Here is a 17,809-nt window from a genome sequence, read left to right as displayed (position 1 = left end):
ATCTAAATTCACCAGTAATTTTAAACTTCCTTCCTTCCTTCCTTCCTTCCTTCCTTCCTTCCTTCCTTCCTTTGTTTTTGTCTTTCCATAGTCTTTTGGGTGTGATTATGTACACTCCAGTAAAACATCATTATTTGTTTTATTTTAAAAAATGTATATTCCTCCCATCAGTAGAGATGAGCAAATATGTGAATTTTGGTTTCTCTCAGTTTCTTATTTTTCCACTCTTAAATTCACTTCGCCACATTTCTACAACAGCTTTTTTTAAAAAACCAATTAAGTCTTCATGAAAATTTGTAAGCTTTTTTTTTGTGTATTTCTCCTCGTAAACACATTTGTATATGCATTTTTGCCTAATATTTACATTTTTGCAAAATAGTTTTATCTAATATAATTCAGGAAATCCACAAAGCATTTACATAGTTCACTGATATCATACTTGCAATGAAGTAGGATTAGTTTTCAAATAAAGAATAAAACTCTCCTTTTGAGTTGGAAGAGAAATTATACCTCAATGTCATTTTGAATTTTGAACAGTAACGCCAGCTCTAAATAAAGCTGTTTTGCTTTCACACAGGCTCGAAGATCTGATATTTGCTTTTTTAAAAAAAGAAATGGTAAGTTTGCAAGCCATTGGTTCCTTTCTTTGAGAAAAGCTTTCCAATTTTCCCAAGGAATTCTTTATGAAGTCACTTTAATTGCTGTCAATGCTTAGTCATTCTTCAGCTGGAGACCTGTCAGATGCAGAGCAGTGTATGAAAATTACCAAAATGTGGTGAAGATATAAACTTTGTCTGCCATTCTGTAGTTTAATAGGCAGTCGGCTGGCTTCATGATTTTTCTCTCATTGTGATTTTTGCCAGTGCCTGCTCTTGTGATTCACTGCCCCCTGAAGGAGGCAGGGGAGAGATGAACTGGCAGAGTTAACGGGGGCTGCAGGAATCAAGAGATGCATTGGCTGGCTTCATGGTTTTCCCCACATTGTGAGTTTTGCATAGCACACATAGACTCATCATGATTCGCGATATATTACCAGGTCAAAAATTATGAAAGCATTGTCACGATATGGACTTCAACCCAGCCCAGCCCTAGTCAAATCTCTCAGAAACTCATCACAGTGAATGCAACGGTTGCATGTCTCTAGATAGCTGTGCCTGGTGAACTGCAAATTATCCTGCCGACTGCTCTCCTAATTTGGGCAGCAGGCTTTTTGTCATTCTGTAAAATGCCTTCCCCCCCCCCACCTCAAATTCAGAGCAAGTCTGGCAACTTCCAAATAGATATTTTGGAAATATATATATAATGAAGTGGTGTATTACAAAACTGCATCTTGCACATTTTCAGTTATATGTTTGTCACAGAGCTTTACAGACCAAGACTTGCTAGGACAAGCCCTGGAAGATGCCTTGGAGGTGTTGCAGCAACATTCCTATGGCGACTGTAATTATGCGCCAGGTAAAAAAACAATACTAGTTATATTCCAGCTTTGTTTTATTTTATTTGTTGCATCTTTATCCTGCTGTTCTTCCCAAATGAGCCCAGAGTCCCAGGTTCTGATTATGTGTAAGTTCCAATTATTTCCGAATGTCAGAATATACATGAAAAAGATGCACTGTTTGTTTCCCCAACTGTCCCCCAAATCTGATGTGTTCAGCATAAAAAACTTATGGTAAATTACATTATGGACAAAGAATCCAGCAAACAATTGCTGGAGTATAATGTATTTTAAATCTAATTATTTGTAGTTTCATTTCCACACACATCCTGGCCGTTCCTTGAAAGACCTCAGGATGGCATACTTATTCCTTCCCATTTTAATCTGCACAACAGCTCTGTGAGGTTTGTTTGGCTGGGGGATTATGATTGGTGCAGCACCATCTTCTATTCAGCTTTGTGGCTGAGTGAAAATCTGAACCTAGGCCTTCCTAGTCCAATACAGTAAGGCATACCCATCAACTGCCCTGGAAAAACTGTGACATCCCATTTTCCCCCATGAGAGTATGGTGGCCATTTTGGGTGCCTCGCTCTTGTGTGATTTTGGGCCAAGATCTTAACCCAGAAAAAAAAGATCAGGCACTTTGCACCCGAAAAATGTTATTTCTGGGTCCATGATCTTGCATGGGTCATGCAACTTGTATGGGGTATTGGACTTGGAAAATGGTGTCCTGGATTTGGGCTGCGTTGTGTAAAATGAGACACATCTCAGAGTGAGCTCTCCAGTAGAGTAGAGTTTTGGACAGCCCTGTTCAGGCATTATCCTCCATGTGGAGATTATTTTCTTTTATACTCTTAGTTTTAAACTGTTTGTATTCTCTGCTTAGCATTTTATTGCTTATACTTGTAATTTAGCCGTTAACTGTAATCCTCCCAGCATATTGCTATTGGGCAGCAAATAAATATTGAGCGTTTACATTTATTCTTTACCTCTCGCTGACATATTCTGTTTATTTCCCTCAAGAAGACTTTAAAAACTGTCTGACTTACCATCACCATTCTCTCCAAGCAAATCCAAGTTACCTATCAGATAAACCAATATATAGCTGGAGTGAAACACCGACTTTACTAGTAAGTAAAACTCAGTATTTAAGTGCAGGGGTGGTGGCAGAGAAATGAAAAATGCATTCTATTCTATTGCATTCTTGACATCAGAGGTGGGAAGCCTGTTTCAGCCCAAGGGCCATATTTCCCTTCTGGGGGCCACATGCTTATAGCGAGTGGGGCCAGAGGTAACAAGCAATGCCTATGCCCCACCTTTGTTCAGTAGGCTATATTCCAGTCACACAAAATCAAAAGTTTCTACACGTACACAACCCACATCTCTCTATCCAGGCAAGCAAGAGTTCAAGGATACTTTCCAGTTGAGCAAAAGCAGGAGGTTAGTGCAGATCAGGACCACTGATGTGTGGCGTTATGTATTGAAGTTCTCACCCTGGCCACCAGGGGGTATTGTGTATATAGTTTTCACTCAGGTCCACGTCAGTTAATTTAGGCGGGAAACCCTGGGCTGTTGTTGTTACAGTGTTGACAGCTGGCTGCCTATAAAAGCAGGCTGGCTGTGCTGTGTTCAGTTCAGTTCAGTTCCAGCTTACTTATAAAGAACTACAGTGGTACCTCGGGTTAAGTACTTAATTCATTCCGGAGGTCCGTTCTTAACCTGAAACTGTTCTTAACCTGAAGCACCACTTTAGCTAATGGGGCCTCCTGCTGCCGCCGCGCCGCCGGAGCACGATTTCTGTTCTCATCCTGAAGCAAAGTTCTTAACCCGAGGCACCATTTCTGGGTTAGCAGAGTCTGTAACCTGAAGCGTATGTAACCCAAGGTACCACTGTACTTGGAGAAATCTCTGTGTCATCTGCTTTGTCAACTCACTACTTAATAGGTGGGACCCAGGGAGGATGTGTGGCTTTGAGAGAGTCTCAAATCTCATCCCTGACTAGTTTCCCCTGCCCTGCTCCTACCACCTTCACTTTAGCATAAAACTCTGAGGTGGGGAAGTCTTTGCATGTAGACCTCTACGTGTGTAGACTTCCCTAGAGCCTGGGGCCCTGCATGATCAGGGTTTCAGAGCTTTGGGAAAGCTGCATGCATAGAAGTCTATGTGTGAAGTCCTCCTCACCTCAGAGTCACAGCATGGGCATAGCCAGGATTTTTGTTAGGGGGGGCAGACCTTTGGCTGGGGTGGGGGGGGTAGAACCTCAGTTTGCTATGTATTTTTATTTGTATTGATTTAGAGGGAGTAGCTGCCCTTCCCTGCCCCCCCCCAGCTACTCCCATGACAGATAGCCACTGTGGGATTAGCCAAAGCCCTTCATCATCAGAGGCAAGGTCAAAAGCATAGCTTCACAGACCTTTGCTCTTTCACTTGAAGAAAGCTTGGGTCACTGTGGAATTCTAGAGAGCAGATAAATAACTTCACTCCGTTTCATGTCTCCTCACACTATTATTGTCCATTTCTTTAAGAATACAGAGGCAGATTTTTATCTGGGTGCAGCTCAGTACCATACTCTGCAGACCGTTCCAGAAAATCCAGAGATGTATGTCATACCTTTGCAGCAAAAAGGCAGGAAAGGTTTGTGAACATTCTGGCAATTACACGTGTGCATTCTGGATCAGGGTTCATCAACTTTTGGAGCGAGTGGCCACATCTGGCATTTGGACTAAACACCATGGGCACCGGGGGACGCGGGTGGCGCTGTGGGTAAAACCTCAGCGCCTAGGACTTGCCGATCGTATGGTCGGCGGTTCGAATCCCTCGGCGGGGTGCGCTCCCGTTGCTCGGTCCCAGCGCCTGCCAACCTAGCAGTTTGAAAGCACCCTCGGGTGCAAGTAGATAAATAGGGACCGCTTACTAGCGGGAAGGTAAACGGCATTTCCATGTGCGGCTCTGGCTCTCCAGAGTAGCTTCGTCACGCTGGCCACGTGACCCGGAAGTGTCTGCGGACAGCGCTGGCTCCCGGCCTCTAGAGTGAGATGAGCGCACAACCCTAGAGTCTGTCAAGACTGGCCTGTACGGGCAGGGGTACCTTTACCTTTTTACCATGGGCACCAGTCACAAAATGGCAGCTGTGGGAGCATGACATAACACAAAATGGCTGCCATGGGGATGTGGCATAACATAAAATGGTTGCCGAAGAGGCATGGCATTATGTCTGCCACATTTAAATGGGTATCTAAAATAGCAGAAAGAGAGGTTCCCAAAATTATATGGGCATGCCCCATCAATTTTATGGGCGGTGGAAGGCACTTATATCAGCTACCGCTGTGCTCACTCACACAGAGAAGCTATTTTCACCTCTCCTCTGTTCAGAATGGAAAGGAAAGGTAGGTGTCAAATCATGACATCCAATGAGATCTGGAGTCAGGGGTATTTTACAATTTGGCCATCGTGAGGAGAATTTAGACCACTCAATGGACCACTGTGAACAAGTCGTTCTGCACTTCGCTGACAAAATCACTTGGATCCATTCTGACTTGGATGCTATAGTTGATACAGATCTGGCGGATGTAACTGGCCTCTGCTTGTCCAGTGTTAATGGATACTTTTCAATTTGTACAGCCCAAGAATGCTAGATCCTTGTCCTTCCTGGCGCATCAAAAGGGCCAGTGGGGGACGGGCTAAGTGGATGACGGGAGCGGCCAGTGCCTTCTTCCAGCAAGGCATGGTTCCAGCATGCCTGAAGGAGGCAGTTATAAGACCTCTATTGAAAAAGCCTCCCTTGAATCCCACCATGTTGGATAATTATCAGCCAGTCTCCAATATCCCATTTTGGGGCAAGGTATTGGACCTGTTTAATTATTATTATTATTTTAAACTTCCTGATAGGCAGGAAGAAGCTACGCCTGTTTGAATATCTTCACGAATCTCTCCATAATCCAGACCTGGCAAACTGCATCCAGTGGTTAGATAAGCCCAATGGCGTCTTCCAGTTTATTTCCAAACACAAGGAGAAATTGGCAGAACTGTGGGGGGAACGCAAGGGAAACCGGAAGATCATGACCTACCAGAAAATGGCTAGAGCTCTGAGGAATTACGGAAGAACAGGAGAAATAATCAAAATCCGAAGGAAACTGACCTATCAGTTTGGTGCCATAGCTTTGCAAAGGCTTTCTCTGGCTTGCTTTCCTGGGAAAGAGGGAGATTTTGATCTCTATCACCAAGGTGATCAAAAGTGCCAGTATGCAGACAGCTGGCTTTCTTATCATTATTGCATGTATAACAAGGATCATGAACTACAGCAGCTTTATAGCAATACAAATCCATTCTGTTATGAGTCTTAAAGAAACTTTGAAGGACAGCAACTCTTCTCCAGTATATATTCTCCCAGCCCCTTGAGATATCACATTATGCATCTGCACGTTTTTTCTTTTCTTTTTTATGCTCCCTAAACTATTAACTCACTAGAAACCTGAAAACATATGCAAGCTTTCAGATTCACGTAAACCATTCTTCAGTCTTAGCTGGGATGGTCGTAGGAGATGTTTAAGGCTATACTCCACATGTGCCTGGGAGTAAGTCCCACAGATACTTAGCAAGGCTTGCTTCTACACAGAGATATACACAATTGTTCTGCAAAGCTCCTAAAAGAAGGAGACAGGGGAGATCAATAACACAGGGAACAGACTATTGTAAGAACATCTAAATTATAACAATATTGATTTAGAGGATCCATTTATTTCAACAAATCTTTCTTCCAATTAACTGCACCCTCTTAAGCATGTTTACTCAGAAGTAAAGTCCACTGAACTGTATCCCGAGTAAGTGTGTACAGGTCTGTTGCTTTAATGGTAGAGTTTAATGGTATATTATAATCACAAACCCAAATATTAAGATCTCTGAGCATCCTAGTGCATATAACACATCAAGAATTACTGTGGCTTGTGTGTCTACAATGGTTTATGCATTTAATTTGCTTCTTACTGTATGTATCTCATTAAATATCACTTTATCTAACAGGCATTATTATATGGGAGCTTTTTGTTATTAATATTCAGCAACAGCCAGCATGTACTAAAATCCTCATAGGCACAAGTGGGTCATTAACTATTATAGTTCAAAAATCTTCAGAAATGTTGCTTGCATGGAAGTAATAATAATTAGCCCCTCCAAATAATTATGGTTTGTTTTATACATATTTACATCTCAAGCCTTCAATACAGAAACGTCCTAAAATACTCTCCTGTCCCCCTTTTGCACTTGAAATAAATAGATCCAAGGGCAGGCCTTTGATCCTTGCTGCAAATCCTTCCTCCCCTACTGAAATCCCTTTGCCCTGCTCCTGCAGAAACCTAAGACAGCGCCTCTGATCTAAAGGCTTGTTTAAATATTTTAGTGGTAGTCTAAACTCAGTCATCACAAGTTATGATCATTTAGAGGGACTTGAGGCTAGCAAATGATGACTGGCACCAAATTAGAAAGAGGATTTGCAAGTAAAGTAATATCACACTGTATATGGGCGAAATTACTGTGTGTTGCTATCAGATGACTCCCACAGTAACTTGTGAGAGATGTAGCAACCAGATTCATAGCATAATACAGTCTGTCTCAAGAGGTTTAGGTTTTTTAAAGTCTCTAGTATTATGCCACATGAGAAGCTAGCAAGCACAGTAATTGGAGAACAGGCAGTTGAACTCACACCAAGCTTTCCTCAAGTTTGTTCTTCTTAGTGTACCCATGAAACCCATTTAAAGATGTATCTAACTTCCCATATCAGCGATCACTGAATTTAAACATAAGCAAGCATTATGAAAGATTTCCCCACTCCACACTAAATTAACTGAAATCTATAATAGGTATCATATACCTCTGCTTTGATTGCAGTACTGCAACAAAAGTTTTCACACATAAGGTGTAAATCAACTGTGCACTTCTTTTGTGCAATTTACACCATTAAGCTGCTCAATGTACATTTCCCATTTATTTATTGTATGATTATTCCACCCTTGCTCAAAGGTTCTTATGGGGTTCTTCTTTTTCTGTTGCCCTCACCACAACCTTGTAGAGTAGATTAGCATGCACAACGATGATTGGCCCAAGGTTACCCACTGAGCTTCATGGCTGTGTCCGCATTTGAACCTGGGTGCTTCTTGGACTTGCTGATGGGAAGGTTGGCAGTTCGAATCCCCTTGACAGAGTGAGCTCCCATTGCTCTGTCCCAGCTCCTGCCAACCTAGCAGTTCAAAAGCATACCAGTGCAAACAAATAGGTACTGCTGTGGCAGGAAGGTAAACAGCGTTTCCATGCGCTCTGGTTTCCGTCACGGTGTTCTGTTGCGCCGGAAGCGGTTTAGTCATGCTGGCCACATGACCCGGAAAGTTGTCTGTGGACAAACGCCAGCTCCCTCGGCCTGAAAGCGAGATGAGCGCAGCAACACCATAGTTGCCTTTGACTGGACTTAACTGTCCAGGTGCATGGGTAGGCACACTAAGGCCCTGGGGCTGGATCCAGCCCAATAGCCTTCTAAATCTGGCCCGCAGACGGTCCGGGAATCAGCTTGTTTTACATGAGTAGAATGTGTCCTTTTATATAAAATGCATCTCTGGGTTATTTGCGGGGCATAGGAATTCTTTCTCCCCCCCCCCCAAAAAATATAGTCCAGCCCCCCCCAAGCTCTGAGGGACAGTGGACCAGCCCGCTGCTGAAAAGGTTTGCTGACCCCTGGTCCAGGGGTCCTTTACCCCCCTTTTTTAAAAGCCCCTGGGCCAATCCCAACCCTCTAACCAACACGAGAGCAGACAAATCCTTGTTTGCATTGCAAAACTAGCAAGTCAGAAAAATAGCACTTTAAACTCTCCGTATAACCACTCCCACCTCCTTAAACAGTCATTTACAGCAACTAAGAGGAGTTTTGGGCATAAGAGGTCAGTGACAGGCGCATGCAGCTGGTGGTGCTTCTTTGTAACATGCAAAGGGGGAACCTTGCTTCAGGAAGGATCTGCATCCATATCTGAACCTTGCACATATCCTCATAGGAGTTTCCCTTTTAACGATGGAAAGAAATGCTGCCGGATAGAAGTCTGGGGAGGAGGGAAGAGGCATAGCTCTGTGATAGAGCACCACCTTCCCTGCAGAAGGCCTCAGGTTCAATCCTGGAATCTCCTGGTAGGGCTGGGAATAACTCCTACATGAACCCTTAAGAGACGCTTCCTCTCAGTATAGACCAAGTATTGTACACACAATACTTTCAACACACATTCGAGTCACATTTCCCCTCTCATTCCTGGACCCTGTAGATTGTAAGTAAGAAGGCTGGTGGGCTTTGAAGAATTGGGTTGGTGGATTCATTTGCCTTAATGGACATCACAGGCCATTGCAAGAACATGGTGCTGGCCTAGATGAGCCTTTGGCCTGATCCAGTGGGGCTTTTCTTATGTTACTTCTTAGGCAAGAAGAGGGATATCAGCCTTGTCAGCAGGACCCCTTGTGCCGGACAGGTATGCTTTGATAGGAACAGGTTGTGTGTATGCTGGAATAGCAATGATCATAGAAGCATAGAATTACAGAGTTGGAAGGGACTCTGAGGATTATCTAGTTTAACCCCCTGCAATTCTGGAATCTCAACATGTGGTCCTCCATCCAGTTTGAAACCATGCTGGACCCTGCTTAGCTTTGCAAATGTGCTAGGCATTTTATTGCTACACCATTTGAAAAGAGACTGGATGGTGATGGTCACTACAGTGCAGTTCCTGCCATGGATGTGAGGATACTACTTGTGTGGCTTTTGCTCCAGCATCTGGACCTTTAGGGCTGATGGTATATAACCAGCTATGCCGACACAGTAGGTTGAGTGAACAAGACCTTATATTACTGCTTTAATGTTGTCAGATGCCACATGGTGGTGCTATATGTCAACCTTGTTTTCAAGCTAAACTGGTTTCATTCGGCTCTAGAAGGACCAAACTAGACTTGAAAACATGTGGGATTTTGCAAAACGCAGATTGCAACAGTTCAGAGGCAACTGATAATTAACAGGGCCAGAGTATGCATGGACCACTTCCTCCTGTGCATCAATCCTGAAGAAATTCCTTCTGAAGCTGGTATTTGCTTTGGAAGGTAATACCCAATTGGTGGAAATGGGGGAGTTCCTAGCAATGCAAGTACCCCCTTCAAAGAGAGAATTTCCTCAAGACAGCAGCAGGGAGAAGGAATGCCTGCCCACATCTCCTTAATTATCACTTTCTGCTAGCTGATGTATTTGCATTTACAAAAAAAAAAGACACATTAAATGCAAGGCCCCCTTTAACATCTGGTTTGGCCCTGAATCTTGCTTGCTTGTCCTCCTTATCTTTCAGCATTATTTCAACTATTGTACATCCACACAGGGCTGTCAGCTTTTGAACCAGACCCCTCTGCAGCTTTTAACAGCAGTTTTACCTTCGGCAACAAAGAATCTTGTGGCACCTTAAAGAGTAACACATTTATTATGACTTATGTAGGTGCCGTGCACTCATTATATTAAATGTTTAATATTGAAATGCCATCCTTTCATGGATATTTTTAAAGCACTAGTTGCTGGATTCTGCATACCTCTTAAAAGAACTGATGAAGGTGAGGCCACACACCCTCCCTGCCCTACCAGTTGGCATCCCATTATCCAGCTAGCTCATTCCTGTATAGGTCCAAAGTCCACAGTCTAAAAGGAAGACACTCCAATTTCATAGACTCATAAAGTTGAACTGGCTCACACAGGATTTGTAAAGTCTTTGGTCCTCCAGATGTTGCTGCACTACAACTCCCATCAGCCCGAGCATGGGTGGCCAATGGTCAGAGATGGTGGGAATTGTAGTTCAGCAACATATGGAGGACTAAACCCACACCTGAGCTACTGCAACTGTATAATGGGAGGACTTCAGACAGATGAACAGATCCTGTACTTAGAGATATACCTTTGGCTGGAGATGGGTAATGGTTCACAGGCTGCACATTCACACTGTGCATTCGAAGCACTATTTAAAGCACATGGCTCCCCCAAAAGAATCATGGCAACCACAGTTCACCCCTCACAAAGCTACAATTTCTAGCATCTTTAACAAAACTGAAGCTCCCGGGATTCTTTGGGGGAAGCCACGTGTTTTAAATGTATGGTGTAGATGTGACTGAATCATCAGTCACATGGCAACCTCCTTTGAGTTGTTAGCTCCTAATTTTCATTGGGACTTTAGCATGCAGGGACAGGAGGTTTAGATTTTATTTTCCCGAATGGATTCCCAATGAAATTTTCCATACACAATGCAGTTAAGACTTTAAGGGGGAAAGCTCCCATTGGCACCAATGGGAGCTTTTTACTAAGAGCAACTACAGCATATGCTGGATGTGGTGCTTTTCATTTAAATTACAACAGGAGAGGGATGAATAAGACCTCCTTTCATGTGCTATGGTCTTAATAACATCCACCCACACGCCTATGCTTTTTTTTTTTAATCCACACTATTAACCCAACATATAGGCTGACTCTGAAGGAAGAAGAGGAAAGATGCCCATTTTCACTATGAACAACATGGGGCCAATATTTCTCATGAGAGGAAAGAGCTATCTTATTAAGAATGTGTGCATGGAACAACTTCTGTTAATACTGTGGATTAGAAGATGAACCTCAGTGCGACTGGACTGTATTAGCAAGATGCCATCGGCACGCAGACAGAGTGTAAATTGGTGGGTGGAAAAACAGATCCCTTTGGACATTCCAAAGTCATATAATACAAGCCAAGGGCCGAAGACCAATGGAGAAGTAAGAGAAAAGCAGCTGGCCACAAGTCCCAGAAGAATTGCTGGGAGGAAAAGAATCCCTGGAAACCAGTAGAATTGTTACTTTATTAATCATCAACCCCTCAGTTTTTGATGTTCCATGGTGAGTGTGGATCAATAGGTAGCAAAAATGGAACCACACACACATGGGCATTAGCAGACATGGGAGAATCCCACAATTTGCAGAAGTGGAACAAATCTTTAGAGGGGGGAAACTGAAATGGGAGAAGACATAATTCATAATCCCTATGAGGACTAGGGATGTAAGAAGGTGCTGTTTTCCACTGTGCTGTGTATTCCTCACATACAACACCGTTTCTGTCCTGCTGCAGTTCATCTTCCACCAAAGACTATACTTTTTGTCTTGCTGTCTGCTGTGGTGAAACTATGTAATTTGTGTAACTAATTACCTTGCCATAATGCTGTTCCACCCTGTTCATTTCAATGCAAACACAAATGGGGGCAGCGGCGTTGTAATCAATTATGTACTGTGTGCAGACTGAAAGCAGCAGCAATTTCAGTCTTTCCCACTTTTGTTGGAATTCTGTGGCATCCCTAATGGGAGCTGAGCATGTTGAATGGCCACAGGATACTGATGAGGGCAGGCAGGATAAAGGGGAAATGGATTGGAGTGGCTTGAAACCTGAACAGAAATACACTGCATTGCAACAATTTGTTGCAGGTTCCCTTGAATATTCTTTTCAAAGGAGTTACAAGGTCTTCATAGCATAAATCCCTGAACTGTGGGTCACAATTTAATGGACTATCCTGGAAAATCAACCTAGCATTGCAATAATCCAAACTATTTCTGACTTCCAATATCCCTAAAGTTAGCTACCATATAATTGTTATATATTGTGAGGATTTGATATTTGACTTCAAGTCCTTAATTCCACTTCTATAATATACTACTAATCATTATCATTAAGAAAATGTGTTTCAGTTCATTTTGTGACCTATTAAATCCTGGGATTGTCGCTTAGAATGATTAGGCTTTATCCCAGCTTAGGTCTGGCTCATATGATGATACAAAACTTGTGAGTAGAGATGCCGAGGGCTGCCACATACCTGCTGTCTGTCCATTGTGCCCTCCAGATCTTGTTGGGACCCCAAAACGTCTCACTGCTTCAGGATTGGAGTATACTGGGAAAAGTTACTAAATACATTCTACAATATTCCCTCTACCAGTGGTGGTAGGGTTGGTGCCAGGGAGACCAGCAGTAGATGGAGACAGACCCAATGACAGGCAGAGCAACCCCTTGTAAGGAAGAGATATATAGGTCACCATAATCAGTTCAACACATTATCACTGTATGATGCATGAATGTAGCTGATTTCCATTATTCCTGTTGGGATGTTGGAAATGTGAATATTGGCTGAACTTACACAGTAAGAGAATGCCAATAGGGCTGATTTACCTCATTGGCTTGCAAATGATCCACAGAGGCACACAGAGTCCCATGGGTACTAGTACCTTGTAGGTATGAATGCTACTGCCATATCTGGAATGTATTGTATGAACAAGTATTTAGTTCAGGAGGAATAAAAACAAATCATCCCCACTAGTTCCATGCATTCATTATTGCACAGTGGTTTCTTTTCAGAGATTTTGCTCTATACATTGAAGTTTCCTCAGTTTCTCAGGTGTTTTCTTCAAACCCTGAACAGTAATTCACCTCATGGCTGTCCTGAAGACTGGTGAGAAAAGCAACACCTAATTAATCAGTGGCAGATGCTGTTATTACGGGAAGTCGGCAAACACCCAACAGTTAAGGTAAACTGTAGTGTAACATTAAGCTTAGCTGACAAATTTCCAAGTCTTCTGATGGTAGGAGCTGAGGAGTGAAGCTACATCAGAGGTAATGTGAAACACTTCTATATGCCTATGACAGAAGGGAATGCTGCTTGATTCAGAACTGGAATGAGATGCATTCTAGAATATTCCCTCTCTCCTCTCCCACTCACAAAACCTCCAGTCCAATCAGAAACAAATCACAACTGCTTTGGCTCTGGTGGCAATTGCATCGAAAAAGCTGTTGTTCTCCACCATCATTGTCTGCCGAATGTCACTGTGGAGCTTTTCTGAGTGGTCTGTGGTCTTTTAAAATACGACACAGTAGGAAATAGCATTTGTATCTGTCACAATTTGGACTCCATATTGAATTCCAATCAGTGGAGGTGTCAGTGGCATTGTCTGGTTTTTGTTTGTTGGATGATTTCCAGTTCTTAGAACCTGAGAATGTGGAAAAGGTGAACCCCAACCATCCACATGTATGCTTGGACCCTTCCCCTCCCCCTCCCCCCAGCTCATTGCATCTAGCAAGGAAAGGATAGCTTGGTTGGTCCAGGAGGTGGGGAATACCTCATTAAAAGATGCTATGGTTCTATGCTCCTTAAAGGAGATGGTAGTGTGATCGCTCTAGAAAAAAATTTCATTGGATCCAGAAGATCTTAACAAATATAGGCTGGGAAAGGTACACAATACTTCTGCTACTGCATTGAAAGAGGCTGGGCATTATGGGTATATTAAGCCACCGATACTGGATCCTGGTTCTAATTAAGTGTTGACATTTATCTTTAAAGCCTTTCACAGTTTGAGCTCTTGAAGCATTGCCCCTTCTCACATGTGCCTACCTATCTATGTCTTGAAGCCATTCTCCGAGTGCCCCTTTGAGCAGCAGGTGACCAGATGTGAAGAGGCCTTTTCAGCAATGGCCTCACAGCTGTGAAATGCAGTCCCTTCACCGGGCACCTACACTGATGGATTTCTGGCACAAGGAAAATATCTTTTCTATTTACCCAGGCCTTTAAACGTATGCAGTAGTTTACCACGACATTCCCTTTGTGAAGTTGCTTAGTGTTTTTAACTTACTTAATCTGTGGTGACCCTCTGTTCTGTTTTTTTAAAGTGGTCTTTCTGATGCTATAGTTGTGTTTTTGCTTGCTTGCATTTTATTGTATCTTTATTGTAATTGTATTTATTTTAACTCATTCTTATCTTTGTAAGCCTATCCAGAAAACCTCAATTATAGGCTGATCTATAAATACTACCTTATGCATGAATGCAAAAATAAATACACAAGTCTTACTGGCCTTTCAGCTTCTCGTCCACAGAGAGAAATCCTGCCTGTTTAGTTTTCCCTGTAATTAGGGTCTGGGGTAAAATACAAGAAGAGGCCTGATGGCTCAGGCTAAAAGGCCAGTCTCTAGACCAGTCTCCCTTTCTCAGTGGCCAGTGGCATGCCTCTCAGAAGGCCATAAGTACAACAGCACTCTCCCCACTTGCAATGCCCAGAAACACACCACCTTTGACCTTGTAGGGTGAACATAGCCATCACGGCTAGCAGCCACTGATAGCTTTATCCTCCATGGACTTGTCTAATCCTTTATAAAAGTTCTCTCTAGCTACGAGCCAAATAACTGTGGCCTGCCTGGGACAATGCTGTGTGACAGAAACATTTACCATACTTATGAGCCACGTGTTGTGGCTGTATTTGGGACAATGCTGTAGCAGCAGGAGGACATGCCATTATTTGCATCACCACTGTTAATTCTGCATTACAGGAGCACGTTGCAAAGTTAAAATATAAAGCCACCGCTTGTGTTGCAACAAGCTCTTGCCCTCCGCTGCTGGATCATGCTTGGTGTTAGCAGCACTCCCGGCTCTCCTCCTCACCCTCATCTGAGGGTTACATACTTCCCTAATGGAGGCAGCTTGTCCCGTCCCAAGTATCTGGTGCCAACATAGCTACAATTCCGGATGAGCTCCGTCTCTCTGGGACACCTGCTGCCGGAGCTCAAAGTGATGACGTCAACGGCTTATTGGTGGGAGCTCAAGCTCTAAAACCCATGTAGCTCTGCTTGGGGAAGAACTATGATTTGGTATTAGAAGGAGGGAATCTCTCCAACTTTGGAATGAGATCGCTCAGATTTTGCAATTTGAAGGTCACAATGGATGTGACGTGTATAATTAGAGAAGGGTGATCATTAAGACGATGTTTGTATATTCAGCATATATTGAGGTGGCACTGGAAGACAAAATATCCAATTGATTTGCCAGTTAAAACTTTTAGCCTCTTGGGGTGGTAATGCAAATGAGGGCATAGATGCAATGCATTAGAAAAGGGGATCTCGTGTGAACCTTATGAACAAGGTTTGAGAATGCATTGATTTATAGATCTATTAGAAATAAATTGATATCTCCTTGGTAGAAAATATGGCCAATTATCTGTTAGACAGAGGAATAACATTTCCCCTGATAATAAAGGATATGACCAGGGATGTACTCATAATGCCTCTGTAGCAAACATTGTCACATCAGCAGAGCTTGTTTACTAACCTGGCACCCTCCAGATGTTTTTAGACTACAACTACAACTCCCTGCTGTACTGGCTGGGGTTGATGGGAATTGTAGTCTAAAATATCTCCAGGGCACCAGGTTAGGGAAAGCTTGTTTAGAGCCACTTCATATAGTCAGGTTAAAAAAACAAAAAACTACTGTGAATACAACATCTTCTAAATATAGAGCTAAAAATTTAAACCTCCAGTCTAGTAGTGTGTATTTGGGACTATGCATGTATAGACTTTTTTAAAAAAGCTGAAATATCACTAACCAGCTGTTTGAGAGTGAAGGGAAGGGAGAGGGACTGAAACCCAAATAGCTGATCACCCAGATTTTAGCCAGTGTGGTGTAGTGGTTAGAGTCTCAGACTAGGACATGGGAGACCAGAGTTCAAATTTCCACACAGTTATGAAGCTGGGCCAACCACTCCCTCTCAGCCTAACTTGTGGGGATTAAATGGGGAGGGGGGAAACCATGTATACCACCTTGACCTCCTTGGAGAAAAAGGTGGGATATAAATTCAGTCAGTCAGTCAGTCAATCAATCAATCAATCAATCAATCAATCACTCAATCGATAGATAGATAGATAGATAGATAGATAGATAGATAGGCCGGGGATATGCGTGTGACTGTCGACTTATATGAGTGCATGGTCACTAGATGGATCAAGTGCATGGGCATATGTATGCTGTAGCTGCACTCATAAAAAGGGAATTACTTAAAAGAAAACTAAGGGTGCAGTTGTCTCTCCGCCTACCTGGGAGTGAAACTCATATGGAACTCAATGGGACTTTCTTCTGAATAGCCCTGTATAGGATTGCTCTGTTAAATAACTTTCCACAATTCATCAAACCTGAGTGAAATTTCTTTAGGGCAGTACATCATGAATGAGTATTTTTAAATGGGCTGTAAATCAAGCTATAAGAACCAAGCTCTTTGAGCAGTGGAACGTGAGACCAGCAATACTTTCTGAAGGCAAAGCTGCCCCCCATTTGTCCAGCCACTTGTGGACCCACATGAGTGATGATAACTTAGGAAAGTTCCTCACATTTCAAAACTCACACAGTGACTATCATGTTCTTCCTCTCGCTATCCTAGCCCCCACCCTTTCTCTCATACTGTGTACATGTGTTTGGAAACTTCAGCAAATGCTGACAGTGAAGGTTTGTTTTTTGTTTTAAAAAAATCACAATGCAAAACATAGGCCATATCCACACCATACATTTAAAGCATTATCATACCACTTTAACAGTTGTGGCTTCTCCCAAAGAATCCTGGGAACTATGTTAAGGATGCTGAGAGTTGTGAGAAGACCCCAATTCCCCTCACAGAACTAAAATTCCCAGAGTTCCCTGGGAAGAGGGATTGATTTTTTTGACCACTTTTGAGAATTATTATTTCTGTGAGGGGAATAGGGGGTCTCTGAGTGGCAGGAGCCTCTCAAAGCTTTCTCTTTCCCTGCTGTACTACCTTGGATACATTTATCAGGATAGGGTACTGAGAGTTAGGAGACCTCAGTTTCCAGAACTACAGTTCCCAGAATCCCCTGAGAAGATGGATTGATTGTTAAACCACTCAGGGGCCTCCTAACAATTCTCAGCATGCTGTAGTTCCCACAGGGGTGGACTTTGGTGATCTTTCTTTATATGGTGCCCTGTGCAAGGCCTGGATGGGCTGAGTCAGTTCAGAGACAGGGGGTTATTCATCGAGAAGGCTGCTTAGTGAATCAATACACCTGCATGCAGATCCAGCATCTCCAGGCAATCAATTTATTTAAATGCCCTTAACAGTCTTGCTCTCTGTAAGCTCTCTTCATCTTACGCTATCATTGATATTAGAATCCTTTAAATATATTCACTAGGCTCGGTTAGATGCAGGTTTTGCCCCTTTGGGGGCTTCTTTTTGAACTACCCCCCCCAGTAGTCTCTCCAATAGCAATTTGATCTGCAGCAATTTGACCAAGTTTAGCTTCATGTTGTGAAAAACATTACCTGCTAATTTCTCCATTCTCTGTTAAAAGAAGAGCGCAACTTGGAAGAGTGCTGATAGCTGCACGTCCTGCTTGTTGTCTTCCCAGAAGCATTTGATTGGCTACAGTGGGCATAGGATGCTGGATTAGATGGGCCTTCCAAGGGACAGGAATAGGCCAGGCTGGTCTCACTGTTGCCCACCCCACCCCCCTTCAGTGTAATTACATAAAACAGAAACAATTTGTGCAATTGCT

At 43.0% G+C, this 17,809-nt stretch overlaps 1 protein-coding gene across 1 annotated transcript; it reads left to right on the top strand.

Moving 5' to 3' along the window:
* Nucleotides 1-286: 286 nt before the first annotated feature.
* Nucleotides 287-6,451, top strand: SPIC (Spi-C transcription factor; the record flags this gene model as incomplete). Its single annotated transcript, XM_082241238.1, has 5 exons — nucleotides 287-296; nucleotides 1,345-1,653; nucleotides 2,405-2,565; nucleotides 3,961-4,069; nucleotides 5,324-6,451. The coding sequence occupies 5 exons, from the start codon at nucleotides 287-289 to the stop codon at nucleotides 5,776-5,778; spliced, it is 1,044 nt and encodes a 347-aa protein (XP_082097364.1). The 3' UTR covers nucleotides 5,779-6,451.
* Nucleotides 6,452-17,809: the final 11,358 nt, after the last annotated feature.

This window comes from Podarcis vaucheri (assembly GCF_965113315.1).
Source record: "Podarcis vaucheri genome assembly, chromosome: 10".
NCBI lineage: Eukaryota > Metazoa > Chordata > Lepidosauria > Squamata > Lacertidae > Podarcis > Podarcis vaucheri.
The sequence above is the reverse complement of the archived record's forward strand: the minus strand, read 5'-3'. Positions and strand labels throughout refer to the sequence as shown.